Source organism: Acanthochromis polyacanthus, chromosome 14 (genome assembly GCF_021347895.1).
Source record: "Acanthochromis polyacanthus isolate Apoly-LR-REF ecotype Palm Island chromosome 14, KAUST_Apoly_ChrSc, whole genome shotgun sequence".
Classification (NCBI taxonomy): domain Eukaryota; kingdom Metazoa; phylum Chordata; class Actinopteri; family Pomacentridae; genus Acanthochromis; species Acanthochromis polyacanthus.
The window spans coordinates 40034610-40051972 of NC_067126.1; the positions used below are offsets into that span (position 1 = coordinate 40034610).

Genomic DNA, 17363 nt, shown 5'->3' on the forward strand with positions numbered 1-17363 from the left:
AATCTCGGTGGAAGCCACAGGCCCACATCTCGTCACCAGTGATGATCCACCACGTGACATCCAGCTAATCCTGGGCTATGAGTGACTCAGAATGAGATGTTTTCTTCTCTGTTCCAGTCTGCACTCCATGAAGGAAACCAAACCTGCCACTGGTCATAAACACATGTACCAGTGTGACACAGCCTCCTGACTCATTTATATTCAGTTATTTATTGTGATAAGTTGCTTTTCAAACCTCGAAAGGCAGTTCTAGGTTAAGACGCTGTCAGCTGCATTTTTAAACATAGGAGCTTTTTCCTCATGTTTAAAAAAGCACATTTTTATCAGAAAAAGGCATAACGTGACGACACAAACGTCTGTTTATTGGCAGGCTGCTCCTGCTGCCAGCTTCCCGTTCCATGTGAGATAAGCCGCCTTGCTGTTTATTGTTGGCACAAAGAACCCTCACTGTTGTTTTTAACACTCATTTATATGTCGTTTAATGTTCGTTTGGCTTCATGCAGTCTGTATAAACACCAGGGAGCTGCAAATAAGCGCTTTTCTGTGGAAGGGGAGCCCTGCATCGATCATACAGCGGGTGCACACGCAGGGTTTGTCTGTTCTCCTTTCTACTCTTATCTTCCCATTTCCTTGCCTGCTCCTGGAACAGATATAGGTGCAAACACACACAACCAGAGACTTGATGAAATTTTTATCCTGACCATGCACAGTCAGATTATCAGCATGCAGAGTGACAAGGTGACGCACTCCAAAGCAGCACATCCATGCAGGAGGTGATGGAAATGTGACCACTGTAAGCCCATCATGGAACTCTCCAGCATGTCAGTGTGCACTTCATGTTGGTTTTCTACCTCTGTAATTTTGTAGACCGCTCAGTATGCTTTTGCCCTCACACGGCTGTATTCACCAGGAGTCCTACCTCTGGGAGACAGATCTTTATTCTGATGGTGGATCTCCAGCGTCCACTGATCAGCTGCTGATACTGAATTCACTTGTCAGGAATATTTTCTCTGTTTTAGAGCAATGTTAATGTTCGGACAATGCTGGATTCTGTACTCTGGCACAGCTTTACCCTACACGGGTTCCAACTGGTTTTCATTCTGATTTGCAGTAAAATATTGCACTTAATTATATTCTGCAGTCCTGGCATGAGTCAGTGTGATTAGACAGCTTATCCTGAAAGGCAAAGAGAGTTTACAATAAAACCCAAGACTTCATTTTTAGACTAAAAGTACATTAAATTAGACGGTCTGGCCAGTCGTAAAAAGCCAGCCCTCATCTAGGCTTTCAATGAGATACAAATATTTGCCTTTTGTCATCAGAGATGTGTCAACATTAAAAACAGACAATCATAGGTTTCTACTGCATGTGCTCATTTTCTTTTTATCCATTTGGCACCTTAGTTCCTTTATACAGCCAGCTATTTTTAAAATGAAAACTAGGAAGTGCTAGCATTATTCTGTGAACTCTGCAAAAACAAAATACAGTGAGGAGAATACTGAATGTCGTGTTTGCACAAATATTACCGTATATCCAATAATCTTCTTTCTGCCCTGACACACAGCTTCATCATGCTGTTTTGACATCTGCCGCTTTTCAAACATCCCATGAATTGTTCCTGAAGTTAAGTTCAAATCATCGCTGTGAGGCTGCTGCTTTCAGGCTGTTCATCATCAAAGAACACCACGATAACATGTTCAGTTTGCGGTTTCAAAGTGCAGCAATGCAGCATTTCTTTTAACACAGCAACGTTATTTATTAAAACAATTAAATCCAACAATGAAATACAATTAATGACTGATGGTAAAATGATGTCTGAGGCTCGGCATCCATTCGCTGCTGGAATAGACTCAAATCGACTTCCAGACGGGCTCAGGTCAGACATTTCTGAACACACACTGGGCTGGGCCTCGTCACAGCTCTGCAATAAGAGTCTTCACTGTTTGAGGGAAACGACCCCATCCTGACCAAGTCCTTTTCAGCCACGCTTGATTTCTGCATGAAGTCTCATCAACACGTCACTTAGGGTCGTTATATTTCAGCAGTTTGTATGTATTCCCATTCTCAAAAGCTTCATTCTTGTTTTTGTAGTCCAGAAGTTTGTGAACAACTTTGAGAGATCCTTTAATCCACGCACCAACAGCAGCTGGACGGCCGGCTGTGTCCCAGATTTATCCAGTCCTCCCTCTGCAGCTGGTCGCTTCACAAACAACATCACTGTTCTCCCAGAGGTTCTATAATCAAATACAGGTCTAAGTGACTGCCTCTCCATTATTTCTGATTGTTTCCAAGTTGAGTGCACCTGAATACATGCAGAGAAATAAGACAAAGTAAAGCATATAGAAAGAGGGAACAGCTCAAACGCACAAAGAAATGCCCACATGCAGACCAGGATCAGAGGCTTTTTCCTAAATACGAGGTGAAACTCACAATGAGGTCTTTCTGTGGCAGCTTTTCACATTCTGCAATATTTACAGCCCAGACACTACAGCCGCTGGAGGCAAAAGGAGGATAAGACGGATTTAAAACGATGAATACATCGATCCACTGATGAAAGCACAAATCTGTAATGGACGAGCCTTTCCATGGCACGACGAAAAACTGACGGAAAAGCAACAAAGAATAGGCACTAGGTCTTTGTTCTGTAGAAAAAATGGATGGAAGTAAAGGACTTTGTATTTCAAAATGGAAATCTGAAGTTGAAAAGCCAATATTCTTCTATGATCACGTCATAAAGGAGTAAAACACAAACGGTTTGACTCTGAAACAAACTGTCCTCACTGCTGACGTAGAAGAAGTGCTCAGTAGATTGACTGGTAGTTTCAGAAAAAGTCATCAGATTGTGCACTCTGAGCCTGTGGTGTAGGAGTGAGACGCTTTACCAGTCAGAATGATTGGGAGTTCACACACACTGCACGTATTTCGCTGGCCATTTACTACTTCTGTGTCCTGTACAGTAAAAACAAGCAAACAAACTGAACGGACACGCACTGAACAAGCACAAACTCACACGAAAAGGACATTAACTTTGATGACTGTGTGATGCTTTAGTCCACATTCCACCGTGGATTCTGTTCGTTCTAATTGAAGCGCATCACGTTATTCCGTGGTCTGGTGGAGCGTTCCCGGCTCAGGTGGTGTCCTCGGGCGGGGTTGTGTGCTTGGTGGTGGGGAAGCTTCGGTTCAGGGTGTCGGTGGACGCCTGGGCGGTGCAGGCCACCGTGTTGCTGTAGACTCTGCGGTTCAGGTGGATCACCGTCGTCTTGGAGGGCATCGAGGTGTTGCCGTTTTCCGATGACCAGTGATCGCAGTGAAACAAGATCAGGAAACACCTGTAGAACTGACAGACAGAGAACATGTGGCTTCATGGCACGGTTTCACACAGACTGACCTTGGTTTCACACTGTCACAGCTGCTCAGTTTGATTAGCTAGAAATCATGCCTTAGTGCACTTTCATGTCTGTACATTCAACATGTAGTCACGCTTGAGGAGAGAAATGCCCTCTAATGGCCTGCTGTTCTGGCAGAGTGGCTCCACTCTTACACTTAGTGCTTCATTTGACCTTGGAGGTCATTTCACACATCAGTCTGAAGGTCTGAGAGCTGCCTGCTGGACTTTAAGCTCTTGTTTTTATCCCTATTTCCTGAGTAGTGTAAGAAACTGCTCTCTCCTCAGCACAAGGCGAGGCTGGGCTTTAAAAACATTCTTTTATTGTATTCTGATGTGCAACTGTCAAAAATAGACAAAAATAATTGTCAGCTTCGACAGATGTACTTCTGAGCACAAACACGTCTAATTAGAGCAGCATCTTGCTCAGAAACAACAAACACATTTTCATTCCAGCTTGGTGGGACTGCGTCGCTAAGGCTAATGAGATGTACAGCAATCAGAGGGAAAATGACAAACAGAAGCAAGCAGGAGTGAAAAACAACAAAAGGTAACTAAATAAACATGAGCTGTGTGTCTGCAACATGTTGGGGAGAAATGCCGAACACGCTGAGGCGGCAGAGTCGCAGTCTTCATTATCATGGATTCACTTCTGTGTGTTTTCTCCCTCTGAAGAAGGTTTTGCTGAGCACACATGCTTCTTTCTACCAGCACAGCTCAACTTCACGTTTATCCTCAGAAGCACATTCCCACCTGAGAAACTGTCCTCAGCGGCTTCAGGTGTAGTCGAGATGTTGGTAAAAGCTTTTTCCCAGAGATTTACCAAATGTATGGAAGGCTAATGCCCCTTTAGGTCTCTTGAATAAGGCATGTATTCGGTATCAGTGCACATTAGTGGCAGCCTTTATGAGGACTGGAAAGATATGCATCATGTACAGTAAACTGAAAACATTTACTTTTTTACTTTGGATGACCAAAGTTTTCATCTGACCGCCAGTAGCCAAAAACAAACTCATTTTTTGTGTTTCTCAAAGGAAAATGCAGACTTCAGAGTGCATGTGGGCTTACAGCAACCTGTGTGAATCCCATCCATTCTTGTCACTCTTTTTCATGAGTGTAGTTGTACGGCCACGGCATGTGGAAAAATGATCCCGCTTATCATTTGGCCGGTTCCACATATTAAGCTGCAGTACACAGGATATAAGACTACTGAGAACACAATGGATTTTGAAGCATGCGCTGGAAAAGATGGAGCAGCACGGTGCATTAAAACATGACAAAAAACACACCAGTGGGCTACTTCACTGCATTTGTGAAACATTCATTTGAAAACCAACGAGACTAACATTAAACACCATCAAAGGACAAATCCACAGATATGTGGGAGCATTCCCTAGTTAGACCACAAACCACTGTGAGAAATGCACAAATGTGACATGTTTAGCTGTGTAAAGGGGTGTAGGTTTGAATGGAGCTATAAAATGTGACTCCGTAGCTTTGCCAACATGGAGACTCCAGCAGTTAGGCAGGTGGACCATCCAGTCATCTATTGCAGACCAAATGCAGTGATTGGATGGGCTTTTTACAGGCCTGCGACTGCCACAGATAACAGATGTTTCTCCTTCTGTCAGTATATAATTGAGGGACTTTTGAAGCCCATGGATATATCTGCATACATTTTTACTAAAAGTAAAAAAAAACTAATGTTCTTATGTTCATTATGATCATGTCTTTATAAATTCCATCATTATTTATTATGGAAACAATCACTTATTAATAAAAAATGACTGGATATCACTAAAATATCAACTAAACGTCTGAATTTAACACCAACCACCTTCTAATGAGCTAAACAATAATAAAATGAGCTGATTCACAAATAGTTTGGATTGTGTTCTTTTATTAAGTTCAGATAACTATGACAGATATTTCTTTTTTTGCAATATATCACATTTTATATGGAAAATAACAAATTAAATCCCTTCCCACTAAGTTCCCCGTTCCAAAAACTCCTCTCCAGGAAGTGTGTTAATTCCAGATCACATGACCTGCTCCTCATGATGTCATTTCCTCCTGAAGAAAAGACTGGAAGACTCCAAGGCTTTCTGACTTATTTCATAGAAAGCAGTCAGCAGGTTTACTACTAGATCTTTAGAAATAACTTTCAATTTCACTCAATTATATAAATAATATTTGGAAGAATCTTTGTGTAAAATACCATGTGGTGTTTGGTTATAGGCGGCCATGTTGGTTTTAGGCCTGAAAACAGCTAAAATGTGGACTATGATACAAAAAGTCACACAATTGTATACTGACCCAGATGTATTTGCCGTTATTTCGCCTTTTTCTTTTGCCTTCCTACATGGTTGAATAACACACAGGTTTGTTTGGGGCTCATCCCTGCCTGAAGGATTTTGTAGCTTCTGACCTCACCAATCTGATCCGTGGATCATAAGAAATAAGTTCCATCTCATTGCAAACGGCTCAGTGAAGCCGCTCCGTGTCCATCGGATCAGACTGTTTGTGCTGGACAGCCTCCAGGTGTGAGAGAAAAGAACATGCTGCTTAACCCTCTGAACTCCTGCAGATTCTGGTCACTGTTTTCATGAACTGTTGGCTCATTTTGCCCTGCAATGTGAAGCCTTTTATCGCCATGGAAACAGCACAGTGATGACTAGAAGTACAGGGAACTCAGAAATGTTATAATGCCATAAATATCTAAAGAAACAGGACTAAACGAAAAGGTAATTCTGGGAGTACATTTTCATTGTTTATGAACGAGTTTTTGTCTGACTGTTGGTGGCAGCTGTGATAATAACGGCTCCTCTGGTGTGTTCAGGATGTCAGAGTTTTGTCTTCTTATAAAATCTGGTTATTGTAAACCGTTATTTTTTTAGTGATATTTTAAAAGACATGTAAATTAGAAGGATTTTGATTAAATATTGTGATTTTAAGCTCAGGTTTTGTTGAGTTATTTGTTCAAGTCATAGATGAGTGGTTCAATGACTATTCTTTCTGTTTTTACACTTTCTGCCTATGATAGATGCAGTGATTTTGCCCATTGTTCTTTCCTTTCAGACCTTCCTGCAGGTAGTGCAGTTTAGACAGACTAAAACCCCCAAACAGAGGCTGTTGGTGTTTAAAATGGCTTTAACACCTAGCGGCATGGTGACATCTTATTTCTTTTAGATGTTCTGTTTTATTGCTGCTTATTTCATAGTTTTATATTTTACGGGCTGCACGGGGGGGGGGGGTAGCTCTGTCACCCTGCAGCTAAAAGATCCCCGGTTCGTGTCCCGGCCTTCCTGGGATCTTGAAATTGAAATTGAATTGAAATCTTCTTGCATGGAGTCTCCATGTTCTCCTGTTCATGGTGGGTTTCTTCTCACAGTCCAGAAACATGCTGAGGTTAACTGATTATTCTAAACTTGTCCGTAGGTGTGAGTGTGGTTGTTTGTCCTGTTTTAAGTTACTGTAGTGTTTTTACTGTTTTAGTCTTTTTTACTGTGAAGCACTTTGGTCACCGTTTGGGCTGGATAAACTTTGACTGATTGATGGATTGAAGTTGTATTTTTATATCAAAAGGCTTCTTGGTTTTTATCCTTTAACTACCAGCTAGTTTTGGGTGAAAACGTGCACCCCAAAGTCGGCAAATCGTGTAAATATCCCGACTTCTCCCTGTGTTTGCGCTGCAGGTATCCTCCTGATGATGGCGCTGTGTGAGCAGGTGCACGTGTACGAGTACATCCCCTCCATGAGGCAGACGGACCTGTGCCACTACCACGAGCGCTACTACGACGCTGCCTGTACACTGGGTGCCTACCATCCCCTGCTCTTTGAGAAGAGCCTGATCCAGCGAATCAACACGGGCCCAGAGAGCGACCTCCGGAGGAAGGGACGCGTCACTCTTCCAGGCTTCAGCACCGTCAACTGTGACATCTGATGGATGAAACCTGACTCTCTGAGCCCCGAACGCACACACAGACACACACATGCACACACACTCTGGCCTTTTCTGGCTGATAAAGGGAGAGGTGCAATAAAGCCACTGCAGACAAGGAGGCTGAAGCTGACAAGTTTAAATTAGACCACTGAAGAGCATAAGCCATAGCCCTCCGGGGAGGGATCGACATGAAGGTTTCTGCAAGACCTCGTCTTCACCGAGACGGTTTACTTTGACCAGAGACTGGAAGGGAGAGCCTCCAAGAAGGGGCTGGAAAAAAGACCATTTTTCTCTGCTTTAGCTGAGCCACGTTAGCTGTGGAGCTGACTAGGGTAGCAACAGATCAATGTTCTAGATAGACAAGTGAATTTTCCATAAGTGGGTGTTTCAGTGGTGTACAGTCTGTGTTCTAGGTAGTATGGGTGGTTCTCCACGTAGAGGAAAGGCCGCTGTTTATAATGGGGTTGTTTCTTTTCTTTTTTACTGGTCTGAAGGTTGTGAGTGAACAGAGAAGTCATCCACGCTGAATGTCAAAAACCTCACACACTTTAACACACACGAAGCAGCAAGAATGCACAAAAAGAAACGGAAAAGCAGTCAGATTACTGTACATATCCTCCTGTGAAATCGGTTCGTTTGTGTTCATTTCTCACTACTGATGCTGAATTACTGTCCTGTGCATGCTGACCGGCAGCCACCGGTTTGCCACTTTCTGTTCACCTTTTCCTTTTCGGGTGTAAGTGTGTGTTTAAATCAAAGCAAAATGGGGCCAAACAGGTGCTCAGAACAGCCGTAACCCTGTGCCTAGTGGTCGACTGAACACTTCCCTCGGGTTGCCTTGTGACTGTTGGATTCATACTGTGGCAGGACTGCAGTACCGTTCAGTTTGATTGCCACGAGATGTGGAGAGCAGTCGATGTTTTCTGAAGCAACACGTATCAGGGGATTCTCAGCTCTGCCTCAGCAACCACCAGCCCCCTTCCCTTCTCTTCTTGTTTTTCTCGATGGTCAGTTCTCTTTTATTGAATGTAACTTTACCACTGCGTATTGTGGCCAAATCCTTGCTGGTCTGCTTATGTGCAGCTCCCTGCAGGGTTATTTCTTGTTATGTAATAGCATGAAGCGCATTCCCTACAATTACAAATGTCTCATATTTCCAGACTCCTCTAATATTAGTCTGTTCCCCTCCATAGCTCCAAGTGGAGACGATTATAAAAGAGGAATTTGGAGCGGTAATATCCTCAGACTTGTGATGTCTGCAGGTAGGATGATGTCTTTCTGTTTACAGTGAGCTGGTGTCACATCTACTGCTAGCTCTGCAGGTCTTTAGGGCTGGCCCGAATAGTGTTTTCTGGCCTCCGAATATTCGGGCCCTATTAAAGACGAAAATCTGAATATTCGTTCCGCCGTAACGTCCGATGGGGGACGTTAAGGGGGGGGAGCGATGGCGGCGGCTGCCGCTGCTTGTGGCCGAGACAGCCAGAATATTCAGATCTGTTCGTCTGGTCTCCCAGGTCCAAACTTCTCCCTCATTTAGTCTTTAGTTAAACTGAAGAATTCCCAAACAGCAGAGGTCTTCAGCATCTTGTCTTGTGTTTATGCAACGAAGTGAAGCGTGACGTCAGAGTCGGCAGCCACCCGGCCATTCAGGTGGTGGTAAGAAACAGGAATGGAGGAGCAGAGATGAGCCGAACACGACGAGATGAGCCGATGTGGGCCGAAGGCGAAGGGAAGAGACGAGGTCCAAATACTTTTGTCTGGGGGGAGGAGGGGGTGATCACATAGACATATGTGTATATGTTTATGTGATCACATGACGGGATGAGCTGATATGAGCCGATGTGGGCCGAAGGCGGAGGGAAGACAGTAACGCCGCATATTCGGATACCAAATTAATATCTGGATTCCGCCGTAGCGAACGAATATTCGGATATTCGGGTCCAGCCCTACAGGTCTTAGTGCGGAAAGAAGAGTTGGTTGTGCTTTTTAATTAGTTTTTTATTTAGCTACGGACATGCAGTCGGACAGATTTTGCCTGTTAGAGATTTTTATTCCTAAATGTGTTATTCTACAAAATGTGCTTGTGCCATTGGTTGTGGTTTGGTGGAAGATATGAAATCGTCACAGAAATGTTGCTTTGAGTAGTTTGATGTGAAGTTGTCGTATAGTTGTGTGTGGATGATTCTGGGGCTCAACCAGGGCTGGGTATTGAAGAACATTGATCAGGACTAGTTCAAAAACACACTGTTGTCTCCTAAAAAATCTCTTTTTTAACTCAGACTTTAGCTAATCCATGAAAGACGTGAGCATGTGTCCATATGGAAACACGTTTTCAGTACTCGTATTTTATATTTCAGCATTGATAGAGTGTAAATTGTGATCTAGTAAATTTTCTTGAAATTAAACTGAGAAACTACTGTATGCATGTGCAGCGTGTCTTCTAGATGAAATGACTAATTCAGTGAATTACACTCAGAACAAAGGACTTCATCACATTGATGCAAAATTCTGTAATCAAATATTGTCGTGAAAGCCTTTTTCCCACATTGAGATATTGATAATGCAATAATGGACGGTGATGTACCGCGTCTGCTTCAGTGGAGATTTTAAAGAATCGCTGTAAAACTGCTGATAAATGGTCTCTACTTATATTTACGGTTGTATTTTGCAGCCTTGATGCTTTGGACACATTTTGCTCAGAATACAAAAAGTTTGATACCCAGCCCCAGTTATTTAAAGATTCATACAGCAGAGGATCCAGTGAAGTCAGCAGCTGTTAGAGGACTGGAACAGGTTTTTAACTGGACTACAGGAACAGATTTCTAAAGCTTACGGAGATTTCAGCGTTTATTTTAAATCATGCAGGTTTTGGGCTCTGCTGTCGGTTTTTCTGTTCGTCCGTTGAGGTAAAGGATGAAATGTTTTAGTGCTTGTGATTGTAGCACACTGAAGGTGCAAACAGCCCTGAACATCCTGTACATGTATATTTCTAATAACTCTTCAATGCACAGAGCATGCAAACAGGATCAGGGCTAAGTCTTAAACTGTCTGTGCCGTACTGTGCTGCAAGTAGACACCATTGTCATTAATGTTGAGAGGAGATTGTGCTCCAACATTTTCTTTTCCTTAAGTGATGTTCTGCAGATTTTAATGCATGCTTGTGGATCCCATCCTGCTGCGGTGCAGCAATCAGCAGTTCCCTGGAAGCACTTGACCGAGTGCATCACTTCTGGCATCTTCATCTTTGCATCTTAATATTGTGCCAAATTAGATTTTTAATGAAACCTGAGTTGGGTGGGTTAGACATGGGAGAGGACTCGGAGTGATAGCGAGGTGTTATTGCTTCTCTCTGGGATGCCTGAGGTCAAGTTTAATTGAATTTTCTCTCCTCCACAGTTTTAATGCCAGTAATAGGATGTTGAACTGAAGCTTGACATTGACCCTCATGTTTGGTGTCGGTGAAGTAACGAGATGAGAAAACACCACCGCTTCTCCTCCCAGCCCGTTTTTCATTTACTGTTGTGGGAGTATCTGCACCACACTGCCTCTGAAGGATTGTTAAAGATTTGAACAAACATTTTCTACATTTCCCTTCTGCAGCTCTAAAAGGGGAAGGAAAAAACAAAGAAGCATCCATGTCTGAGCGTGATACGAGTGAAGGTCCTGTTTCACTCCCAGCAGCCTTAGGGTGTTCTAGATTTTTATTTGTCAGTGAATTCTCTTCTTCTACACTTGAATTGATATTTAAATAGACCATTTGTATGATTTCTGTTGTTGTAATTTGTCTTTTTTTACTGTGTAAATAAAGCCGTTGTACATGTCAAAGTGTCCTGATTTCCAAATGATGAAAAAGGGCTGCTGACTCACTTTTTTATTCATGAGTATGTAGATGAGAGGGTTGATGACGGTGCTGCTCTTGGCCAGCAGCGAGGGCACCACGCTGGCCACGGGGCTGATGATGTTGGGCGGGCCGAATGTCGCCATCATGGCCACCACGCCGTAAGGCATCCAGCAGAGCAGGTAGCAGGCCGCCGTGGTCAGAACCATGAACAGAATGTGGTACTCCCTCCTCCGGGCCGCCGTCTTTCGGATCTTCCCCACCTGTAGATGATGGGAGAAGAAAGGACCGTCATAGAAATGAAATGCTATCAGCCGCTGTTTCTTTCTGTTTTTCTTCATAGTTTAGATTCTGCTGTTTGGAAAAACGCTCTGCACTTGAGGGTGTTCGTAACAGAACATGACAGCTTTGCTTCTGTTGGTTTCATGCAGAGTCTAAAAGCTTTGATAAAATACCATGTACATAAAACCTATCCTTGAGGTGCATTCAGAGCACTTCATGCCTTTCTCTGCTCCGTCATGCAACAAAAGAGATGATTTGACTGAATGTAAAGTACTTTAAAACAAATTAAAACTCCTGTGTCAAATTAAAAAGCACTGCCTGTCCAGATGAAAAAAAATCAATTAAAGAAAAGCCGTGCTATAATTTGGAAACACTGCTGTCTTATTAGTCTAATTAAAATGATCATATCCACCTCCACCGGCTGGGAGGAAGATAAATGAGAATTTCTGGATGTACTAAAGCACTTATATTTTCAAACACAACTGATTTAAATGTATAATAGAAAATATACAGTGAACAAATTAATCCAAACAATGTACAGTTTATGGGTTAATCTATAACTGAGAGACTTCTGAAGACCATGGATATATCTGCATACATTTAGATTAAAAGTAAAAAAAATTAAAGTTCTTATGCTCATTATGATCATGTCTTTACAAATTCCATCATTATTTATTATGGAAACAATCAGTTATTCATAAAAATGACTGGATATCACTAAAATATAAACTAAATAACGTCTGAATTTAACACCAACCACCTTCTAATGAGCTAAACAATAATAAAATGAGCTGATTCACAAATAGTTTGGATTGTGTTCTTTTATTAAGGTGAGATAATCATGACTGATGTTTCTTTTATGGCAACAGATAAAATTTTATATGTAAAATATCAAATTAAATCCCTTTCCACTAAGTTCCCCGTTCCAAAAACTCCTCTGCAGGAAGTGTGTTAATTCCAGATCACATGACCTGCTCCTCATGATGTCATTTCCTCCTGAAGAAAAGACTGGAAGACTCCAAGGCTTTCTGACTTATTTCATATAAAATAGTCATCAGGTTTACTACAATGTCTGTAGAAATCACTTTTTAACAATTTTACTCAGTTGTATAAAAAATATTTAGAAGAATCTTTCTCTAAAATACCATGTGGTGTTTGGTTATAGGCGGCCATGTTGGTTTTAGGCCTGAAAACAGCTAAAATGTGGACTATGAAACAAAACATCCCACAATAAAATTTGCCTCTGACACACGTTAAATGATCGAAGATTTTGACAGTTGTGATTAAACTCCTCTCTGAACAAGACTGCCCTGAAAAAAATGTTTTTAATGTTTTTTTTTATACTAACCCTTATCTGACCTCTTTTGTTTTACCTCTGAGTTCCCATGAATTACTGCAGACACACAAAGACCCAAACCCACCAGCACTTGTCCAAGAGAAACTGCACTTGCCCCCAGGTTTTATGTGTGCCAGACTGAATTAATGTAACACAGCCTTATTTCTGAGCACTTTACGAGCTACAGCAGAGAAGCTATTAAAGCTGACAGTGGCCTTCTGGAAGATCTGGCCGAGGATTAAGCACCAGTGCATTAGCTGCTGCTGATACTGTGCTTCAGTGGTGCACGTTCCATGACAAATTAGCCAGTAATCAAATCATTGAAGCACATTTCAATGCTGTGAACATGCACTGAAAGGTGTCACACTTTGAAAACACTCTTCACACCTCTTTACTCTCCTGTAAGCAAATTCAACAGATCTACTTTCTCAGATGATCTCCTGATGTATGCATAATTTTATCAGGAAGCACCAAGCTGTAAATGAATCTTAATCCAATTAAAACTCTCTCAACAACGCTCTTCGGACGCCTTTACACACAGATGGCTTCAGCTTTAATCGTAGCCTTTCCTTCACTTTATGAGGAGATGACGTGAAGTGGGGGACTTTTCCCAGCTCAGATGCTCAGATGTTCCACGTAGCCCACGAGCTAAGTACTTTCCCACAAATTTATTTGAGACTCCCAGACACTTAGGCTAATGCAAATAATCCTCAGTTTTATAAACCTCCAGGGATTTAATTGGGCCCTGAGCCAGGAGCAGCTTAGCTCCGCTCACGGATGAGATAACTTCAGCGAAGAAGTCCGGGTTAGGTGAGGGAGCCTGTTGCTGCATGACTTTCCACTGAAACAGCCCACGGTGTCAGTTCCATGAACAGATTACTGGACACCCGGCTCCACATGACAGCGATTCACATCACATGGGAAGGTTCTGCAAATACAGCATCTTCATGACTGAGATTTCATACGAGTAGTTACTGACCTTGTTTGTAGATTGAAGGGTCTACTGGCAACACTTTGGTAATTTTACCTTTATATCAACAGTTTACAGCTAAAAATGTTGTATTTATTTTCCATTGCAGCCACTGATACAGATGTCACCGTTACTGTGATAAGACGCAGACTTTGTGTGTTTCTGCTGCTCTCCTCGCTCTGTGTGTGGTTGGATTGTTGACTTAAATAAGCAGAATGTTTCTGCATGCTGAGGGATGTTTGTTTTCCCAACAGGATCCTTGTAGCTGCTGTCTGTGCCAAAGCCTCACTGATAATGATGATGTGTTACAAACATTTTTTGAAATCACAAAAAAATATTTAATATTCGAAAGTCAAATATTCTCTCTCTCTCTCTGGGGGAACAATAGAAAAATGATTCCTGCAATCACTCACATTCTGTTAAACATTATATATTCTCATTCGTGGCCATATTGCAGGAACCAGGTGAAATTCTCTTTTTTTACGCCATTCAGAAGTCGACTTTCTGGTGTGTTTTGGATCGTTGTTCTGCTGCAGAACCCAGATGTGCTGCATCCTGAGGTCACAAACTGATGGTCGAACGTTCTCCTCCTGACAGAGAGCAGAATTCATGGTTCCATCAATCACAGCGAGTCGTCCAGGTCCTGAAGCAGCAAACCCCCAGACCATCCCACTACCACCACCATGCTGACTGGTGCTATGATGGTCTTCTTCTGAAAGGCTGTGTTACTTTTACAAAAGATGTAAAGAGACACACACCTGCCAAAAACTGTGGTCTCATCAGTCAGTAGAATATTCTCCCAGGATTCTTGGGGATCATTCAGATGTGTGTTTCTTTTATGTTCTTTCAGGTCAGCAGCGGTTTTCTCTTGGAACTCTGTCATGGATCCATTTCTGTCCCGTCTCTTCCTTATTGTTGAGTCATGAACTCTAAATTTAACTGAGGCCAGGGAGGCCTGCAGGTCTTTAGATGCTGTCCTTTGTGACCTCCTGGATGAGCGGTCGCTGTGCTCTTGGGGTCATTTTGGTTGGATAACAGCTCTCACTGTGGTTCGTTGGAGTCCTAAAGCTTTACAAACGGCCTGGTAACCCTTTCCAGAATGATGGATGTCAGCTACTTTATTTCTCATCTGTTCTTTCTCAGATCTTCTGGTCGACTTCATTTTGTCAAACAGGTTCTGTTTAAATGATTTCTGGATTGAACAGCTCATGAGGTTTGGGTGTGGTCCGTGAAATTGAACTCGCTTTCCAAAAAAATGTGATTAGCCACAGTTAATTCATGATTTAACAAATTGGGGCAATTACTTTTTCACATCAGGCCAAGTAGGTTTGGATAGCTTTTAACCCTGAAAACATTAAATCATCATTTAAAAGACAGAAGAAGTGTCTGATATCTAGAAAACACAGCAGCGGCTAGAGAAGGCAGGTGTGAAGGAGGCACTAATCCTGGCAACACAGCAACAGGCTCTGAGCACAGGATTGATAGAAGCCGGTTTCTCCTGCAGCAGACTGAACCCATGCTGGAGGCTGTGTAAACACACACCTGAGACTGCACAGCTCATAACAGCAGGCTGCTAAGCAAACATGGAGCTCCATAACCAAGCAGCTGGCATAGTTTCCAGAAACGTCTGCACCGACAATGAGCTGTTTGCCCTGGATCAAAATGGAAGATACATCTGAGCCTAGATCCTGTAGGACTTCCAAATCCAGACTGATCAACTGGTGGTGACAAATCAATTAGACCCTGTGGTGGCTGATAAACAGCAGAAGAAGGCGGTAGAAGATAGATGTGCAATCCCAAGAGACAGTAACATAAAGAGGAAGGAACATGAGAAGCTCGAAAACTACCAAGAGCTGAGAGACGAGCATAAAAAGATGTGAGGCAGTGAAGGCAGCAGTGGTAGCAGCCTTCAGCAGATCCGTGGAACATCTGAGATCTCCGTCCAGAAGACTGCAGTCCTTGATCCTGCTTTTATTTACATTATTTTAGTGCCTAAAGTTGCTGCTGAACAACTTGTCCACTGCTATGACTCAAACTGACCTTCATGACAATGCAACTAAGTGCAAATTTCAAGCAGCAGCAGATAAAAAGAACTAATAATGTGCTGAAAACATATTTCAAATGGAACGTACAGAATGTGATGGCTGCTCTATAAGTAATGAACTGGAGTGTTATGGTATTTATGTAGTATCTGGGACTGCACTGCTGCCTTGCAGCTGGGCTGGGATCCTTCTGCATGGAGTCTCCATGTTCTCCTGCACATGTGTGGCTTTTCTCCAGGTTCTCCAGCTTCCTCCCACAGTCCAGAAATATGTGGAGGTTAACTGGTGATTCTAAACTGTCTGTAGGTGTGATTGTTTGTCTCTATGTGTAGCCCTGTGATAGGCTGTTACCTGTCCAGGTGATCCCTCAATCAGCTGGATAGACTCCACCCCCCATGACCCTGATGAGGATTGAGAGATGGATGGATGGATGGATGATGGATGGATGGATGATGGATAGATGGATAGATGATGGATGGATGGATGATGGATAGATGGATGAATGATGGGTGGATGATGGATGGATGATGGATGGATGATGATAGATGGATGGATGATGGATGAATGATGGATGGATGATGGATAGATGGATAGATGATGGATGGATGGATGATGGATAGATGATGGATGAATGATGGATGAATGATGGATGGATGGATGATGGATAGATGATGGATGAATGATGGATGAATGATGGATGGATGATGGATAGATGGATGATGGATAGATGACGGATGAATGATGGATGGATGATGGATAGATGATGGATGAATGATGGGTGGATGATGGATGGATGATGGATGGATGATGATAGATGGATGAATAATGGATGGATGATGGATGAATGATGGATGGATGGATGATGGATAGATGATGGATGAATGATGGATGAATGATGGATGGATGGATGATGGATAGATGATGGATGAATGATGGATGAATGATGGATGGATGATGGATAGATGGATGATGGATAGATGACGGATGAATGATGGATGGATGATGGATAGATGATGGATGAATGATGGGTGGATGATGGATGGATGATGGATGGATGATGATAGATGGATGAATAATGGATGGATGATGGATGAATGATGGATGGATGGATGATGGATGAATGATGGATGAATGATGGATGAATGATGGATGGATGGATGATGGATGAATGATGGATGAATGATGGATGGATGATGGATGGATGGATGATGGATAGATGATGGATGAATGATGGATGAATGATGGATGAATGATGGATGATGATAGATGGATGAATAATGGATGGATGATGGATGAATGATGGATGGATGGATGATGGATGAATGATGGATGAATGATGGATGGATGGATGATGGATAGATGATGGATGAATGATGGATGAATGATGGATGAATGATGGATGGATGGATGATGGATAGATGATGGATGAATGATGGATGAATGATGGATGAATGATGGATGGATGGATGATGGATGAATGATGGATGAATGATGGATGAATGATGGATGGATGGATGATGGATAGATGATGGATGAATAATGGATGGATGATGGATGGATGATG

General features: G+C 42.4%; 2 protein-coding genes and 1 pseudogene across 3 annotated transcripts in view; 2 read left to right on the plus strand and 1 right to left on the minus strand.

Annotated features, from left to right (window-relative positions):
• Positions 1 to 11156, plus strand: part of LOC110959998 (cytochrome c oxidase assembly factor 5) — a 523208-nt gene extending 512052 nt beyond the window's left edge. The window contains exon 5 of one of the 2 annotated variants that reach the window (XM_051958515.1): positions 8982 to 11156. The gene's annotated coding sequence lies outside the window, so the exon portion shown is untranslated. Of the gene's footprint in view, positions 1 to 8904 lie in introns of both variants that reach the window. The other variant, XM_051958514.1, reaches the window with a different exon arrangement.
• st6gal2a (ST6 beta-galactosamide alpha-2,6-sialyltranferase 2a) overlaps positions 1 to 11156 on the plus strand; it is a 52345-nt gene extending 41189 nt beyond the window's left edge. Inside the window, exon 7 of the mRNA XM_022202717.2 lies at positions 7084 to 11156. Within this exon, the coding sequence (XP_022058409.2) occupies positions 7084 to 7331 (248 nt within the window). The 3' untranslated portion in view covers positions 7332 to 11156. The remainder of the gene's footprint in view (positions 1 to 7083) is intronic.
• LOC110956945 (vertebrate ancient opsin-like) overlaps positions 1732 to 17363 on the minus strand; it is a 35500-nt pseudogene continuing 19868 nt past the window's right edge.